The sequence below is a fragment of the Gallinula chloropus genome (genome assembly GCF_964237585.1).
Source record: "Gallinula chloropus genome assembly, chromosome: 7".
NCBI classification, from domain to species: Eukaryota; Metazoa; Chordata; class Aves; order Gruiformes; family Rallidae; genus Gallinula; species Gallinula chloropus.
The window spans coordinates 24182492-24201691 of record NC_140092.1 but is presented as its reverse complement, the minus strand read 5'-3'; the positions used below and the strand labels follow the sequence as shown (position 1 = coordinate 24201691).

The following is a 19200-nucleotide window of genomic DNA, read 5'->3' as shown; positions in this document are numbered from 1 at the left end:
GTGGAAAGGTGTGTGCCTGGGTGAGAAGTAACCGTTGGAGCCCATTCCAGTGTGGGCACGCAGGTGCAGAAGCGTTAGCAGCTTTTCCACTCAAATTTCAAAATTAATTTTGCACCTTCAAACCCTGAGCAGGGAAAGCGTGCCTGAGTTGGCACTAGGAGAGGACAAGTCCCATGAAGCTGATAAGCCCAGAAGTGTGAATGTTGTTCACTTTGCAGTTGCTAATGCACGATGAATAGCATTTGAAACTTGCTTCTGCTCCGTGAGGCATGAGGTTTTGCCTCGACAAATATTGATATTCCAGTCCTTTAGGACACCCTTTAGCCAGGAGGTACTTACAGGGAAGAAAATAAGGCACTACCTCCACCCCTCCATCCCCAGGATAACATCAAGCCAGCAAAAATGCTTTTACAGGTTATCTTTTTTTTAAAATGAAGACTTAATCCTAAAACAAAACGCATGTGTAATAAGTCAACAGCTGATTGAGGGCCAGTCTTGACAAGCAGAACAGTAGCATTTTATGTTCTTGCTATGGTAACTCCTTCAGTTCTTGGGCTGCAGATTGGATGACTCCAGCCATTTCTTTTCAGACCTAGAATCTTTGCAGCTATTTTTGCTTGGATTTACAGTGTAACGGGTTTGCTGGCACTGGTATTTACTGTTTGATTTTGGAGCTGTCTGAGAAGAAATAGAAAATGTTACATTTTTTTTTCCTCTGTGTGGATGGAGCAAATATGCACATAAGTATTTCACTTCATCCTCACCTGCTGTTTTAAAACAGAGGATAGTTTTTTTTAATTCCAGGCAATCCTTTCTTGTCCCATATCAGTATGACTGGATGCCAGCTGAGAGTCTGTCGGTACCTATTTTTTTAACTCATTTTTTTTTCCAAGTGAAATTTCAGCCATCCAGATGTGGAACTAACAATGCTATTTGCAGAGTTCACCCATGTGATTCTAGAAATATGCGAGCTGACTGTACGTGCCAGCTTGCATCCAACTTTCTTTTTCTCTTTTTCTTCTTTTTTTTTTTCTTTTTTTTCTTTTAATTTTTAAAGCCAGAGGGAATGAAGAATTGGCTCTCGCATTTCTGCTGAGGTGTGTGGCTGAGACTGGAATCAGGTACCTGGTTGCAAAAAAAAATGCTTTGAAAATTGTTGAAAAACTGAACTCAACACTCAGTTGTACTAAATGGTGTGTGAAATGTTTCCCTGTGTTAGTTAGTGCTTGTCCTTTCACCCTGGAACACGCTGACTGGTGGTGCAGTGAACTGTGCAGTTTGCTGAAACGCGGTGTTGCAGCTGAGGAAAATCTTGCAGTGGGAAAAGGTTTGAGAAGTGATTTTTGTACACAATGCATCTGTCAAAATCATCCTCCTGCCCCCCTTAATCTTTTTAGGGAGCTTCAGGGAAAAGATGGTTAAGAATAGAAACACATAAACTCACAAAATGCACATAGCTGACTCAATTCCTTTTAATACTGTTAAAGTCTTAAGACTTACTTTAAATGGGAGCAGGGTTGCACACCGTTCCTTCTCTTTCCTTAGCCAGCCCAGCAGGGTCTATCAAAACCAAATTCTTAGTTATTCAGCATGATCATGAGAAGGAAGCTCCACTATTCCACAAACAGTCCTTGCGTCTCAACGCACATTGTCTCTTCCTTTTGCACAAAATGGGCAGGAGTAGTTCAGGAAGTGGTTAAAAAAGAGAAGAGGTAAATGTCATCCTTACATCCAGCAATTAAACAATTGCTCAGCATTCAGTGGCAGCTGCTGGTGTAATCTGGCTTTACAAACCAAATATTGCAGTATGCAAAGCGTCTTCATTCAGTTAATGCTGAAGATTGCTTGTGTAAGCAATCTTAGTTAGCCTTGCTAAAAATAGGTCGCCGTTTTGTTTGAGAGAATCCGTTAAATGCTTCTGTTGGCTGTTGTGAGCAGGGAATTTTAGCATATACAAGCATCAGTTCAAAAGAAGATTAGAAAGAGTCTGGAGATACGAGGTCTTGGTATGCTGAACCATTGTGGGTCTGGCTAACTGCTGCCCCCCCCAAAAATGTTGAAATTGTATAAAATGAATTATCAAAATACCTTGAGATTAGTAGGCCCGATTCTTAAACTAATAACACATTGCTGCAGTCTTTTTGTGGATAAAAGCTAAATACTAAACCCAGAGAGTTTACAGAGATGCCAAAATTTTGTCCTGATTTAACTCAGTAACGAGTGCTTTTCCAGTAACAGAGCTACAGAGAGCTTAGAGAAATGCAGTCACGTGTCCTTACGTGTACCCTTCGGGTCTTACGTGTGTGAGTGGTGAATAATACCTGGTACACATGGGAAAAGAGCGATTGCCTTGGGATTCTCACCGTGCATTTGTCGCGTCTGTGAGCAACAGTGTTCTGAACCTCATTAATCCCTGAAGTAAGTTCCAGCCCAGCCCAAACGAAGAGCAAAGCTCCTTGTGATTTGGTTGTTAGGCCAGTTTTTTTCCCCCTTTCCCTTGTGTCTGCAGACGTGCAGTTGCCAGTAAAAAGAGCCAGAGTAGCTTTCTGCACCAGGCTGCTCAGTGTTCAGGCAGCACAGTGTGGGCAGGCAAGTCCTTGCCAAAATAGAGTCGATGCTCAATAATTGAGGGAGGTGGGCAGGAAAGCCTGGCTAATGGGTAAAACGTAAAGTTGGATGGTGCTTGCAATGAGACTAACTTCAGCAGAGGAAGGGTATCTTCTGTGTTGCAGCACCATTAATTGCTAATGAAAAGAGGAGGCGATCACAGAATTCGGGTACAGTTTCACTGCAGAACCTTGTCACTTGCCATAAATCCAAAGTGAACAGCCTTGCCTTATTTTTCCCCTTAAACTTGCCCACTTCAAACTAGTACTTTACCTTTATGAGAAATAAGAAATTGAAATATGAAAGAGAAAGAATAGCAAACCGGCAACAGCTACAAATTGCTAATTAACAGGTTTTGCCACTGATCTAAATGTTGATTACTTTTAACCTTGGCCTGAATATTAGAGAGATAATTACAAGCAATTTGCTTCGCTAAGGGGATTACATTACAGAAGTAAGGACAAGACAAGCTCTGGCAGGATCAGGAGGGAAAGATTTATGCTTGTAACTTAACACTTAAAAAAAGCAGCCACCCCCAATTTTCCCCACCCCCAATTTTACTGAGTGCCATGATTTGGGCACTTGCACATGAACTATTAGACCTTCCATTGCAGAAAGCTGCGTTAACAGCACACAGAAGCCTTATGTTTCATTTTCGAGGTGGTGGCGTTTCACTTCAGTGTGAACTGATTTCCAGCAATCGTCTTGTCAATCATCTTTACTTAGTGACTGTTCTTCTCTACAGGTATTTTTATTGTGAAACTCAACTGTCCCTTTGGTGAATCAGAGCCTGTTCGTGCTGCTTGCCTGGGGTACAAATAGTTTTCCCAGCCATCTCGTGCTCTGCCTGTCATTAGGTTCAAAGTCCTCTCTGAGAAGGGTTGGATGAAGGTTGTCTCAGCCTCTTCTGCACAGGCCTGAAGCATGTATTTTACGTCCCTGTTTTTTTCCATCAGCTATTCTAGGGTAACTTCAGGAGCTGAGTGTTTGAATTCTGAGGGAGCTTCCCCTTCCCCAAAAGATGGATGTGTAGAACAGGGTTTCTTTGCAAGGGGAGATGGCAGGTAGGAAGCATTTCCCTTTCTGTAAGATATAAAAAAGATAAGATTAGGGTCAAATTCTTCATTATCCTGAAAAAAATGCTTCCCTCTTACAACAGGGAATCTGCCAGCCTCCCCCTTTATTAGCCCCCTAAAATTAGCCTGTGTGCAACTCTTCAGATGACGGTGGGGTGGATGTGAGCTGTGCATGGGTTACACATAAGGCAGCTCTTGGATGTGACAGCTGAACCTTTGGTTGTGGTAGCAGCGATCAGGAGATGCATTCTGCAGCAGTAGAAGTGTATTGCTGAGCTTCTTAGGAATAGATTGATTCTGAGGGCTTGCAACAGCCATGAGCAGGTATCCAGGCCCATCAGCAGAGTGCAAAGCTGATGGTCACTGATTTGTGAAGTGTGCAAGGCTCCAGACAGCCATGAAGGAGAGGTCTTGAAAGATACCCTCAGTCTGGTAGCCATATGGTTGAGGAACTGAAGGTGTTTTGTTCGTGCCATGTATGTTGGTATTCATGCTTGAAATGCAGCATTGATCTACAGGCAGGTGTAAATTGCCAAGTTTTATCTTGAATGGGCTTACAGAATTCGGTGTTCGTGGCTGCATTTGTGATGTAGAGTTTGATTCTTGCCAGTACTGCTCCTTTTTGGCTCAGTACCCGTTTCATTTAAATGAAGGGCTGGTGCATTAATTCGGAGGCTGCAAAATCTCAGTTCTGTAGGAAAGTGGCTGTCGACCTGTGGGCACAACTGGAATTTTGCGGCCTCTGTCTAAGGGGTTTCTGAAAAACTGTCCTCTGTCAGAGGGCTACTTTTCCATATAGGCATCTGCATCCTTCATTTGAACGTTGGACAAATATATAAACCGAAGAGAAGCTGGGAAACCATTGCTTGGAAACAAACCTTATTCTCTTGAGACTGGACATGTTTGTCACTGGATTTGTTGTGTGTCTGCTCTGCCTTCCAAAGTAGTGAGCCGAGGGAATTTCCTCGAGCATTTGCTGCTGGGAGGACTATAGTAACTCTTACAGTGTGCTGCACAAGGTTTGTCTTGGGGTTTTAGGTGTACTTTGTGATGTGGGGAAAAGATGGGAGACTGTAGCCCCAAGGTAACATAAGGCCACTTGCTTGGCTTGAAACGTAAAGCGTACTCTTTCGGTTTTAAGTATAAAAGAAATATGGATGTAAGACCTTTCGGCTTGTTTTTCCTTTGTCTCTTTCCTAAAACATGACTAATTTTGGCTTGTTGAAACAGGAGCATAATGAGGCACAAGAAACATTAGAGCAGCGCACTGCTTATACTAATTAACGTTTCTGTGGCAATAGCTTGAGCAGCACTGAGCTTAAGCCATCAGGGAGAACGCTGTGGCGCTTCTGCCCAGCGCCCACGCTACCTGGCATTGTCTGCCCCTTCCCAGCACAAACTGGCCGCTCCTGGCCAGGCGCTCGGGTTGCGTTGGGTGTTGTTTCACAGCCCCTTCCAGGGCACAGAGGTTTCCTGGTGCCTGGCCAAAGCAGTGGGTTTTACATGCAGTTTCTTTTCATCTTCTGAAATGGATGGGCGGAATCTCCTAATCGCTGCAGTTGCAGGAGTATTCATAGGTGAAGCGTAGGTATAAGTCGCTTTGCTAAGTACGCGCTTGCACGGAGGAAACGAATTTAAACCTTTGCAAGTAATCCAGGGGAAAAAAGAAAAACCACCCCAAGCAACAACCCAACAACCACCATCAATCTGATCCAGTTGGCAAAATATTTTTAGACCTGGTCAAGGAAAAGCAGATGTTAAATAGAGATATGTGCAAGTGAGCTGGCAGCGACGGTGGGAAGTAATTGCTCCAACCCAGCGTTTCTAAAGGGATTTGGTAAAGGCTAATGCCAGACCTGGTTTGGCTTTACATTTCTTCCTCTCTGATTTAAAAATAAATCACTTCTGATGAATTTGATCGTTGCATGGAGATTGTCTGATAGGGAGGTTGCACGTAGCTGTCTCCGTTACTCGGTAGACTGGGCCACATTTAATAAAAGGTGCTTGGCTGTGGGTAAATACGAGATGGTAAGTCTGAAAACAGAAAGCAGAGTCTTCATTGGCATAGGGTGTCTGTATCCTGACAAACAGCACTCAGCAAAATGATCTCGTTTTGAGTACCATAGCAATTTACAGTGACCTTCAGTACTTGGGGAGATCCTTAGACAGTGGAAGAAGAGTAGTGTGTTGGTTTGCTTTGGATGTTGTACTTACGAGGCTTGTAATGGGCTACTACCTCCGGTTCTTATGTCTGGTTTTTCACCAACCATTTTGAAATATGGATAAGGTTTAGAGAAAGCCCACCAAAATTCTCTTGATGCTTTTCCTTAGGGAGAAAATTAAGAGGGTGTTCTGGCTTAACAAAAAGGATTGAAATGGGCTTAATTGCAGCATGCTTCCACAGGAGGGAAATGTCTGGTTTCAAAGGGTGTTTAATATAGTTTAAAAACCTGGAGAAGGTGTCACCATCTGTGGGTTGCAGTTAGATAACCCAAAGGGGACATCAGGCACTATTTTTGATGATGCATGTGAATAATGACTAGAAAAAGCCCAGAGAGAAGTGACAGGTTTCTTGTGCAGTTCCGAACTGTGGTCTCCTGGAGGATGTACTTAGTGAAAGACAATTCACCGAGCATCATCTGGGGGCAACAAAGTGAAATTCTGCATCTTCTGGTGTACCCTGAGATAAGGCAAATGACTCCATTGGCCATTCCTTCCCTAAATCCTATTGAACTGAAAACTGCCCTGCATTTTGTTTTAAATATGTTACTTGGGTTGGGGTGCTTTTCTTAAAGTAAATTATGAATATTTTTTTTAAAAATCTTCCCATCTTTAGTATCTCTCTGTCTGTTATTTAAGATTTATCCATAACAGGGCTGTCCTTTGTAGCATTTTGAATTCATTGTTAGCTATAATGTTCCTTAAACATATTCAGAAAGCTTCTTTCTTCCTTTCTTCTACATAGCCGTTCCCACTTCCTTGGAGAATATTTGGGTCAGAGACTTTCATATGCAGCTTGAATTTACCAAGTGTCTTTCTAAAACAAAGTTACTCTCTCATAAAACACGTGTTCATCAAATGGAGGGGTTTGAAGATATCCCTGTGCTAACTGGCTGGGCACTTGTAGTGAACTGTGATACCAAACGAAGAATAAATAAAATGTCCTATTGCAACGTTTTGGTGCTTTGTTTTGGCTGCTGTTGAGTTGGGGAAGACGATTGTTATAGGTGACCTTTTGATGAGACTTCCACAAATGCATACTCTGGGTTTAACCAAGTCTTTTTTAAGGAGGAAGCAGGGAAAAGGGGCAAAACCAAAAGAGTGTGCCTAAATCTGCTAGTTGGAATTGCAGTCTGTTTGCCTCCTTCAGTTGATGCTCTGTACTAAGTGACCGTACGTGATACCTGACTGCTTCCTCTAACGCCTGTGTTTAATCTTCAGATCTACGATGGCCAAGGAGATGAGCGGTCAGAGTCTCCCTATGAAAGTGCTGATGAAACTCAGACTGAAGTGTCTATATCATCCAAAAAATCTGAGCGAGGAGCAGGAACAAAGAAAGAATATGTGTGTCAGGTGAGAGATTTTAGCTGGGGCAGCGAGCCGTGTTTTCTGAGGTTTCCTAGAAAAGGCCTTTTTAAAGATACAAATGACAATATTAGGCCAGAAACAGGTTTATCCTGTGTGCCTGAGATGTGTGGTAGTGATGAGGGTCCCATGCCAGTTAATGGAATTCAGCCTTCCTAAATTGATATTTTTTTTGCTTGACCAATAGGTGACTTAGCCTTTCTGCTTGAGTTTCCAAATCTGTGAGCTAAGCATAATTTGCACCTCAGAATAAGTGCAGGAGTGTTGCCAGATGACTGGCTCAGTAATTGAGGAGAGCTGCTCACTTACCTGTTTAATGAAACCCGGTGGGTTTTGTGCTTCTGCGCTCAGCAGAGCTGGCAGTGATGCATCGGTAGCAGCGTGCCCATGGCAGGCTGACTGAAAGCAAAAAGCTTTCTTCAACTATTCCAAAAGAGTTCTCAGGTTATGAAATGACAGCACGATGCAAACGAACAGATCAAGTTCGTTTCCACAGTTATATTCCCATTTCTTGTACGTAGTGACGATGAAGGGTGTATCTATCTTTAACTGTTGGCCGATCCCTTAAATTCAGCCAGCATTATTGTTGGGTTCATTTTCAGTTATGCATGTGTCATTGCTAACCACTCAAACCTGGAAGTATCGTCGTGCCACCTAGATTAATTTCCTTTTGCCAAGGAAAAGGAAAATCAGGATGCTTTTTAACCCTACTCAGATGCATCAGTGTGCTCGGGGAATATTTCTTAAAACTTTTTGTTTTCTTTTCCTTTTTTCTGTCAGATTGTACGTACTCATGAACTCTGGTTCTATGAGTGATATTTCTATCTAGCAGTTTAATGACTCAGTTACCTGTTTCAACTGAAAGCCAGGGCATGGGATGATGCTTGTAAAATTATCTTTCGCTTGTTAAATCTGATTTCAACAATGGGAAAAGAGATTTTTGAGGAGCGTTATATGAAAAGGAATAAAGAAAACATTTTTTTCCACATATGAACTTTTCTTTAACATTCAATGCCTTTGTGTTGTAAAAGCTGTGTGAAAAAACAGGTGATCTCCTACTGTGTGAAGGACTTTGCTATCGAGCTTTTCATGTAAGCTGCCTTGGGCTCTCTGGAAGACCAGCAGGAAAATTCATATGTAGTGAATGTACATCAGGCAAGTTTGTCCCTTTTTATTAACTAAAAAAAAAATTAGAAAAACAAAAGAAATTGTAGTTTTCCCATATGTTGTTCTAGGAAATACTCCTGGACAGAATATGTATCTCTGGAGAAACCATGTTCATCCTTTGGTGACTGCAGGGTGGGAGTTCCTTATAGTAGCATTAAGTGTGCCGTGTTTCACTGTCTTCAGTGAGAACTCTGCTGCAACTTGGCTGATTTAGTCTGAATTCCACTGGTTTAGTAATTGCAGAATATTTGCTCTCTGAATGCAGATTAGATTTATGGTCTGTCACAAAGACTTAAGAAATCCCAAGGGGGAAAAAAGCAACAAGGTTTTCAAGTCCTTTCTCAGTCCTCTGTGTGTCTATATCAATCTCTTGCTTTTCCTATTAAAAGACTACCTTACTGCTATTAATTTTATTTGCTTTTAATCCTATAATAACTGCTTGGAATTTCTTAATCTTAAAACTTTACGTAAAAGATTTGCGTTCTTGCTCATAAGCTCAGTTCAGTACCTATGGTAAACCTTGTTGGAGCAAGGCTGCTTCAAAACCAAACTGTTCCAAGAGGTCCAGAGAGAAGATTAGTGGATGCTTGTCTCTGGTTTGTAGAACTACTTCAAATTTCACAGGATCACAGACAACCCTTCATCCTATTTCATTGCTTTAAAAAAAACCCCAACCCCTCAAAGGTCATCCTGGCGTACTGAGGCTTGTAACTAAGAACGTAAAAGCAGATGAGGTGAGGCTTTGGGTGGTGCATACACTTTAGCTGCAGTGGGTTTGCATTTTAACTGTGTCTGTATCTGAGCAAATTAGTATTTAACACTAAAGAGTTAAATAGACTGCTGCATCAAATAAATAATAGGATTTTACTTCAGTTTGTTTAATAAAAAAACCCCCACCCAAAACACAACGAAGGCAACTCCCCTTTGTGTCAGAAAACCTCACAACAGAAGCATTTTAAATTCACATGTTTGCATGAAAAATTTAGTTACATGATTTTTATTACTTTTGCTACTAGGTGTGCATACCTGTTTTGTGTGTAAGGAGAGAAAGGCAGATGTGAAACGCTGTGTCGTATCCCACTGTGGAAAATTCTACCATGAAGCTTGTGTGAAAAAATTTCATCTTACTGTGTTTGAGAACAGGGGGTTTCGATGTCCTCTCCACAGCTGCCTAAGTTGTCATGTTAGTAACCCCTCACATCCACGAATTTCAAAAGGTAGTTTCATTTTACATTTTTATGACTGATGAGTTAAGTCTGTTATTGGTATGTTAAGGTAAGGAATCTGTCCATCTAATAGCTGTTAGCTGCAGTTTTTCAGGCATGCATGGACTGTTGATTGATTCAGAATTTTAAAAAAATGGAATATTTTTAGTCAGCATTAGTATTTACTTTCTGTTCTTTTTTCTTTTTTTTCTTTTTCAACTAGCTTTCAATTATCTGTGATTAACCATGTTTTCTTCTCAAGAGAGGATGAAATCTAGGATACAGATATGATGAGGAGAGACAGGCTGAGCTGAGCACGGGCAAGACCTGTGACTGCACAAACAGTGCAGCCGGGCTCGCCGCCTGCAGAGACGTGGGTTCTGTGCTTAGCTTTAGCTTTGGGCAACATCTGTAGACAAAAGTACGTGAATGAGGAAAGCTTGTCTACCCTGGTGTGCATCGTTTGTTCAAGCCTTCTGATTTAAATAGTTCAGAGCTTTAAACCTAGTGCAGGGCTCTCTCAGAACCGTGGTTAATTCAGTGGTGTTGCTAAAGGCAGGCAGGCAGGCTTTGAAAACAGAATCCACAGGCGTTTGTTTGTGTGCACATGGGTACCTCAGGCAGTACTGGCGGGTTTTAGCTCAAAAAAAATAGTGATTTTGTTCAGAAATAATATGGCAGTGTTCTGCTTTGCTAGGAAAGATGATGCGTTGTGTTCGCTGTCCTGTCGCATACCATGCTGGAGACGTGTGCATTGCTGCAGGATGTGCAGTCATCGCTTCCAACAGCATTGTTTGTACCAACCATTTCACTGCCATGAAAGGAAAGAGTCATCATGCACATGTCAATGTGAGCTGGTGCTTTGTGTGTTCAAAAGGTAAACTGATGGAAAGCTCTTTCATAAATGTGGCATCAAAAGGTTTTATTCTTCTATTTAAATTTCATTTTACTAATCTGTTTATAGAAAATTATTAGAAATGTGGCATTTTAAGCTAGGCTTTGTTAGATATTGAAATAACTTCAAGCTGGCTTGTGGTGCTTCAAGTCTTTCAGTCTCCATTTTTTTGCAGATATAATTTATTAAAGAATGTTTTTACTTGGACTTCATCCAGCACTCAGAAGCCTGATTTAATTCTTTGCTAGAGATACATAATGAGAAGTATTTCTCTGTTCTTTCCCCTGAGTTCAATGTACTGAAGCTTTTTGTGATTCTTTATTGCTAAAACGTAATATTAAAACATAAATATTTTAAGGGTTGCTTTTAGTTTAGCAGCAGACAGCAAATTGAATCAGTTTTAGTTGTTGCTGGGAGTGCTACTAATTAAGGGTGGTTTGGCTTACACTGTACAATAAATTCATTTCTTATTGAAAGCCACAAAATGCATAGCGCTGATTAAACTGTAGCAGTGGAAGTTTACCTGATTTGTTACCAAATTAACATGCAGCACAGCAGCTTTTAAGCTGCAGCTAACTTCCCACTTGATAATTCGTGGAACAAACTAACAACATCATTCCCTCTGTAGCAGGGCAGCGGGGTCGGGGGGAGAAGAGAGGCAAATCTGTTGTTAAAATTTTGTGTACAGTGAAATATTAATATACATTAAACTATGTTAAATCTATTGCAGTCATTAAAGTAAAACAAAGTAATTATAATCTGCAGTGCATTATTCTGCCTTTGTTATCTCTAGCTGGCTTGTTATTTTGTATGTATTGCCAATCCCAGCCTGCCAGGCATTCAGAATTAGTAAAGACCTTTTTGGTTCTGTGCACAACTAAAGGATACATGTTTGCTGCAGGCCAGCACGTTTAACCCTTCATTTCCTAACTGAACCTACCACATGGGTATCGCACTGCCTGAACCTGGTTGAAATACAGACCTTCTGGTTTTGTCTTGATGTTTTTCAATTATTTTTTTCTCTCTCCCTCTCTCTCTGAAGGAGGAAGTTTGTTGTGCTGTGAGTCATGTCCTGCAGCGTTTCACCCAGATTGTTTAAACATCGAAATGCCAGATGGGAGCTGGTACTGCAATGACTGCAGGGCTGGCAAGAAGCTCCATTTCCAGGATATTATTTGGGTTAAACTGGGAAATTACAGGTCTGATGAGCAGATGTATTTTGTTTTACAGTACTGGAATGTTTAAGAGTCATAAAATCAGTTGCTCTTGTAGGCCAGCCTTGCTGTACAGAGATATCTCATTCCTCTGCAAACTAGAGACCCCATCCCCTGGCAAGGTTCAAGTTCAGAGAGAGACTTGTAGCTTCCCTGCTGTTCTTGACCAAGGTGTTACTCGTACAGGACTCCTGATAGCCTTCTGAGCTCTGCTTCTGCTGTATGAGCCTTCAACCCCTTCTGTTGCCGAGATAAGCTGCCCATACAATAAAGCCCCCGTAACTTGTAATCGGCTAAATTACAGGCTGGGAGAGAAGTCACTCAGGTTGTTGGTGTTTTACACTTCACTGAGATTACAGTGAGATAGAGGTGGGTGGGGTTTATTCTAGAAAGCATTAGTAGTTATTATCAAAGCATTAATATCTATTATCAAAGCATTAATAGCTGTTATCAGCCGTCTCTTCATCTTTGGCAGTTGCAGTGATTGCAGGTCTTGTTAGAGACGTATTCCTGCTAACCGGCTGCAAGGAGCTCTAGATGGGTACTTGTCCTGCAGCCCAGCAAAAGTTTGAGTGTTGGGCTTTCCTTTCCTAAAGAAAAGTGGGGAAGAGGAGAGATTTTTGCATCCTCTTGGATCTTGGAAATAAGAAATACTAATCACTAAGTGCTGTTAAGGGCCATTTTGTTAAAACTGTCTCTCAGGAAAGAGCTTGACTGAAATGCTCTATTTCTTTATTTGTCCTTCTGTGCTAGGTGGTGGCCTGCAGAAGTTTGTCATCCCAAAAATGTTCCCCCAAATATCCAGAAAATGAAGCATGAAATTGGAGAATTTCCTGTGTTTTTCTTTGGTTCTAAGGATTACTATTGGACTCACCAAGCACGAGTGTTCCCTTATATGGAGGGAGACAGAGGGAGTAGATACCAGGGGATCAAAGGAATTGGAAAGGTCTTCAAGAATGGTATGTAACCAAAAGTAAACAAAAATAACCTTGCGATGTGCCTGACTTTTCTTCACACATAGCCTTGAGTCTGGTTTGTACAGTTGTTTTACAATATTGAATTTTAAAAATTGTTTTTGTGTCCTGGGCAGCAGTTGCTCTGACTGACTTCAAATGAAAGCATTATTTTCATGGCTTGTAAAAGACTAGCATCTAATTGTAATGATTTCTGGTTATTTTTAGTTTCTCAAAGGAAACAGTGAGTGTAACTGGGGGAAAGAAAAAGCAGAGTTGATATATTTAAGAGCACAAACACTCCAGAAACATTGTTTGCAACCAAATTGAATGATGGGAGTAGGAAGTAGAAGATGAATCTTTAACATATGTGGGAATGACCAAGTCAACCTGGGGGGAGTAATCCTCTTTTCTAGCATTTCTGTTGATACAAGGATGTTTTTTAGCTTTGCAAGAAGCTGAAGCTCGATTTCGAGAAATAAAGCTACAGCGAGAAGCCAAAGAATCCCAAGAAAGTGAACGTAAACCTCCACCATACAAGCACATTAAGGTAAAGTGTGAGGAAATGACACTGGATATCCTCCAAGGTGTATGCCAGCACCGGAGAGGAAGAGCTGAGTGGTGAGATGGGGAGGAATGGCTGTAATGATGTGCTGGTACTTGTGCTCTTACAGTCATGAGATGATGAAATCTTGCTTCCACTGGAACATCTGGAGTGGCAAAAACAAATTAGTAACCACTGTAATAACTCTTAAGAATAATTTCAAATGTTTAAATGTGTCGTTTGAACTATTTACTGTATTATTCAGGTCAATAAGCCTTGTGGTAAAGTGCAGATATATACTGCTGACATTTCTGAGATTCCCAAGTGCAACTGCAAACCCACAGATGAAAACCCCTGTGGCTTTGATTCCGAGTGCCTAAATCGGATGCTGATGTACGAATGCCATCCTCAAGTTTGTCCGGCGGGAGAGCGGTGCCAAAACCAGTGCTTTACAAAGCGCCAGTACCCCGAGACAAAGATCATCAAAACCGACGGGAAAGGCTGGGGTCTGGTGGCCAAGAGGGACATTAAAAAGGTAGGAATTGTTCCTGCCTAGCAAGGAAGTGGTGACTTGGGAGGTCCTCTGTGGGTTTGGTATACGCTTTACTAGTGACACTGGGTATCTTTCAGGGAGAGTTCGTGAATGAGTATGTTGGTGAGCTGATTGATGAAGAGGAATGTATGGCAAGGATAAAATATGCGCATGAAAACGACATCACCCACTTCTATATGCTTACTATTGATAAGGTAGGGGATTTTACTTCCCTCCCTCCCCCCTGTGTTTAATTATAACGTTACTTTGATGTCCCTTCCTTCTCTTGCCTACCTTGGTAGGGCACCCTGCTGCCCTTGATGTCGCAGTTTCATATATTCACAGTGTTGTATCTTCTTTGCCTGCTTGCTTCATATTCTCTCTCCACATTAGTTCTAACTGTGGAATATAATAAAGTAAATATTAATATCTATAAATTGTGTATTGTTGCTTGAGCAAAAGTATTTATCTGCCTAGTTTTAAAAGGAGATACAAAGTTTTGGGAAATCTTAATGGTACAGTTGAAATAACTACAGTTAGCAATCCTTCTAGTTAAATTTCAACAAGTTCTCTCTTAAAAGTGGTGTGGGATATAGTTGTGAGGCTGTGTCCTCTGTTGGGCATTTAATCGTTTTCTGCAGCTGTCTGTCCCTCTGTTTATAGCAAAACTGGGCTCGTACTTTTGTAGAAACTGTTTTCTGAAAGCACTCTGCGTTAGTAGCCAGCCAGCGCTCCACAAATTGATTCTGCAGCAAATTAATCCAGTAGATTAATTGATGCAGCAAATTAATCCAGCATCTGTGGTTCTCTGTGTACACCTCTTGAGTATTTTGTTCCTGAGGAGGGAAGAAAGCAGAGAAGCCAGTCAGTAGAGCAATAGATTTTTTTTATATATATGTGTATATATATGTACACACACGTATGTATGTATGTATTGTATTGCTTCAGTCTCCACACAGCTACTTAGGAGAAAAGCACGAGCTGGCTGTCAGTCTTGCGTCTTTTTTCAGTCCAAATCACTTTTCTTTGTGCCAAGAGGGTCCTGCTCTGCATTTCCACAGCTGCTGCCTTCATTAGCCCTGTAATGGGGGTTCCCGCACCGGAGTTCTTGTGAAACCCTGTTTCTCTGAACACTTCAGTTTCTCACCCCATTACTAAACTGACGCACACCCTCAGTGTGTTAAATGTCCAAACTGAACGTGTATTAGACTCAGTGATAAATATAAATAAATTACCACTGTGGTGCCTGTACCTTTACGAGGATGAGCTGTACGTGCAGTTGAGAGAGGCTGGGTGTGTGTGCACGTAAGTCACAACAATCATGCATCTGCATTATAAATTACGAGTTAAAAGGAAACTGTAGTTGTTCATAAATAAGTAGAGCTGTCTTAAGCAGCCCTGCAAATTCTTTTTGGCTATTTTAAGACTTTGTTTCCTTTTGTTAATGTCTGGTATGCTTGGAGGAGACAGAAATTAAAAGGCAGTTGTGTGTAGAGATGGGATTTTTTTTTTTTTTTTTTAGTTTACCAAGAGCTTGTTTTTGTTTAAACTAGGCTGGTTTGGGGAAAGAAAGCTGTTGAGAAACTGGTAATCTCTGCAAGTAATCATGCAGTGACATGGTAAATACCATAAAGCACAGTATTTGTAAATGCGTCACAGCTTTATGGATGCAAATGGAAAGGTAATTGGACTGAGTTTGAGTTTTGAAGGTTTTGTGGAGGGGGTTCTTAACATGACCACCAGAGTGCTCACAAGAACACCTATCCTGCCACGTGGCTGAGATGAGTTCTGGGAAAACGTGAGCTAGAGCACGAGTATTGCTTTGGGAGTGTCACGTTCCAGGCTACGTGAGACACTACAGTTCCCAATACAACATGTGCCACCGGTTTGCTTCTGTGCTTCTGGGTAGCAGCGCTGTTTTGGCTGCTTTGAGGGCGACTGCTGAGATTATCTATGGACCTTTTTGTTTGGTTATTTTTTTTTCCCCTGAGTGGGGAGATAAAACATTGATTCTGTTGCTGGTTTGATCTCCAGGACCGTATTATCGATGCTGGCCCCAAGGGAAACTACTCTCGCTTCATGAATCACAGCTGCCAACCAAACTGCGAAACTCTCAAGTGGACAGTAAATGGGGACACTCGCGTCGGGCTGTTCGCTGTGTGTGACATTCCTGCAGGTATTTCAGCTTCTGCTGGGTTTGTCTTCATTCCCTAAGTTAACCCTGCTGCGCGGTTACGAATGGGGGCAGATGTTTTTATGGAGCTCTCAAACAGCGTTTCTGCATCTCTTCTTCAAGTGACAGCAATAACCCTCAGGAGTGGGACAAGAAAGATGTTGAAAATATATATATATATATGTTCTGGGGTGTGTACAGGCACGTATTTCTCTCTTCTGTATATATAGCTATGAAAATAGATCAGCAAGCAAGTGATGAATGAGAAGGCAGATAATGAAATCTTTATTTGTTTGTAATAACTTTGATAGACTTTGTTACCTTGTCCTTCGTTTTGAAAGCGTTTGTCTTACCTCACTTCAGGAACAGAGCTGACTTTTAATTACAACCTTGACTGTCTGGGCAATGAAAAAACCGTCTGCAAATGTGGTGCCCCAAACTGCAGTGGATTTCTTGGGGACAGACCAAAGGTAAGTTACACGTCAAGAGAATTTGACGGTGTCTTGTCAAACTACTAGCCTTGTTTTTCTTTTGGGATATGCATTGGCAGGCCAGTTTCATGTTATGATAAAGGTTAATGCTGCTTGGACAGATGCTGGCTGTTCTCTGAGGAACACACTTCCCTGGCTGGGAAGATGGAAACAATCTTTTGCCAGGGATAACCTTGATGTTAAAGAATACATTTTTGTGCTGAAATGGTACAGCATGCAAGGCTACATTTGGGAACATCCTAATCTTTTTTTCTCCCACTTCCTCCTATAAGGATATAATTACACTAGGTCCTGAATAAGAAATATTGCTAGCTACTGGCCCTAGCTTTTGGTATCAGAAGCATATAAAAGAAAGGGTTGCAGAAGGAATAATTTTCACATTCCTGTTTGAAGTATGAAGGAGGGGAAGGATTATAGGAGCTAGGAACTGCCTGAGAATGAGCCTAACTAGAGCCAGTGAGAATATTCTGACATTTGCAGTTTATATTTCTCCCATCTAAACCTTTAAAATATTTTCTTAAGGTTTGTTAAAAACCTTTCACTTGAATGATAGAGTAAAAAATGCAAGTTTTGAATGAGAAAAAATGATACCAAATTATGTCAAGAAATGGCCTGATGATTCCCTCCATAAAATTGAGGTCAGTTGTTTAGGCTGGAAATTGGAAGACTTTTTTTCAGTCATAAGGAAGTGGAGAAACTTTCCAGTAGGAAGGCACTGTGGGGACAAGATCTGTTTCAAGATGCCTTTTTACAAGGGTCAGCATGGGTTTTTTGTATCAACACAAGACAGGCACTCTGACAGGTCTGGACCCAGACAAATTTGCCTGCGTGCAGTTTTGTTAGGTCGTGTAATATTTTTCCTTTGTAGAACTGGCATTTACAGATTGGCATCTTACTCTTCTAGAATTCTTCCACTAATGCCTCAGAAGAAAAAGGCAAAAAGACCAAAAAGAGAACACGGAGACGCAGAACGAAAAACGAGGGGAAGAAAGTGTCTGAAGACGATTGTTTCCGTTGTGGCGACGGAGGCCAGCTGGTGCTGTGTGACAGGAAATCTTGTACTAAAGCTTACCACCTCTCCTGCCTTGGTTTGGTGAAGCGTCCTTTTGGTGAGTCAGCTTGCCTCTTAAATATCTAACTTGTGGAGGTATTTAAGTAAGTTGGAACTTACTGCACTGAAACCTTGTTGACTGTGTCATCTAGAAAACCTTGGGTTTGTATGGTGAGAACTTTGTGTGTCATGTAGGAGCTCTTCTTGAGCATGGACATACAGTGATGGCTCTCCTGCCTCTCTGGCAAAATGAGCCTTTGGTTTTACAAGTGTAGGCCGTTGAGTACATCACTCGGTAGGAACGCTGTGGCCCTGTCACAGGAAAGTTGATGATACCTAAGAAATGCATGAGACTGGTTGAGTTCAAGCCAAAAAGCTGGCAGCAGCATCTGGAATAAAGCGAGTAGGAACATGCTGAGGGCAGCAGACATCAGGTTGTGGTGCCAGATACCAGAGGAGTTACCTGGTTCCACAGTCAGTCGTGTCAGGTGGGATATGAAGAAGCGAAGCGAGCCAAGCCTGCTGTCCCAGAAACAAGTAAAACAATGACTGGTAAAACACACTGGGACCAAAGAGTGCCTGTAGGTATAGCACACCAGCCATCCCCGAGGAAAGCGTGCAACTAAACAGGTGAGCGTTGTGATGGTGGGCAGCAGGTGACAACGTTTCGATACTCTGGGAGCCTGCAAGCTCTGTAAAACACTACTGAGTAAAGCCCAAATGATTTCTTCTAGCTGGAGTCGACTGCTGTATTCAGATGAGGGCGTGTCAAGTGTGCTACTCACTGCTGTCAGTTGAGCTTTAGAAGTATGAAGGTAGCATTTTGATTTCTAATGTTGGCCACGGTGGTCACTGTCTCCTCCTGCTTTGCCAGGGAGGTCATGCTCTGTTCATGTCAGCTGCTGAAGCACAAACCTCCTTCAGTTCAGGACGACGATGACACGTTTCACTCCCCACTGATACACTCTTTCTCTTTCTCTGTGATCACAGGGAAGTGGGAGTGTCCTTGGCACCACTGTGATGTCTGTGGCAAACCCTCCGTCTCTTTCTGCCACTTCTGCCCAAATTCTTTCTGCAAGGAACACCAAGATGGGACAGTACTAAATTCTATGTTAAATGGACAGTTATGCTGCTCTGAACACATTCTTGGGGTGGATTCTGTTGAAACTCAGAAGACTGAGAAACCCCGCAAAAAACTGAACAAGTTGAAGCCTAAGAGAAAGCAGAGGAACAGATGGATGAGAGCTGAATGCAAATAATCATGGACTGCAGTTTCTGCTGCCAACACTATCTTGTAGATAAGTTGTGAATATTACCAGGGAAGGACACAATTTTACATATATTCTGTAAAGGTTACTTGGGGGGGAATTTTTTGTTTTGTTTTGTTTTTATAAATCCACTGAGCCAACCACAGCAGTCTTCTGCTGCTTCTGCACTGATAACGAACTGCATAGTTCAGAAAATTTCAGGACAAACCAAACTTATTACTCAGCATTACAGTTACACTTGAATTGTTACGAATGTAAAAGGTTCCCTCCAAAAGAGTTTCAGGCTGGAGGTAGGTTAAAATCAAACCAGGTAGGCGTAAACGTAGGTTTTTGAGGTAGTATTTGTCAACCAACAGATGTTTAAAATAGTATATCCTTGAAAGAAGCTGTTAGCTCTCCAGTCCTTTTAAGTAAGAAATGGCTTGGTCTGTGGTCCCAA

General features: G+C 41.7%; 1 protein-coding gene across 1 annotated transcript in view; it reads left to right on the top strand.

Moving 5' to 3' along the window:
- The window catches only part of NSD2 (nuclear receptor binding SET domain protein 2), a gene marked incomplete at both ends in the record, with an annotated part of 59833 nt that extends 41081 nt beyond the window's left edge, over window positions 1–18752 (top strand). Inside the window, 13 exons of the mRNA XM_084266963.1 lie at window positions 7125–7256; window positions 8300–8423; window positions 9452–9652; window positions 10338–10517; window positions 11578–11734; window positions 12503–12708; window positions 13149–13252; window positions 13512–13781; window positions 13877–13993; window positions 15813–15954; window positions 16315–16421; window positions 17347–17551; window positions 18484–18752. Coding sequence (XP_084123089.1) covers window positions 7125–7256; window positions 8300–8423; window positions 9452–9652; window positions 10338–10517; window positions 11578–11734; window positions 12503–12708; window positions 13149–13252; window positions 13512–13781; window positions 13877–13993; window positions 15813–15954; window positions 16315–16421; window positions 17347–17551; window positions 18484–18752 — 2214 coding nt within the window. The remainder of the gene's footprint in view (window positions 1–7124; window positions 7257–8299; window positions 8424–9451; window positions 9653–10337; window positions 10518–11577; window positions 11735–12502; window positions 12709–13148; window positions 13253–13511; window positions 13782–13876; window positions 13994–15812; window positions 15955–16314; window positions 16422–17346; window positions 17552–18483) is intronic.
- Window positions 18753–19200: the final 448 nt, after the last annotated feature.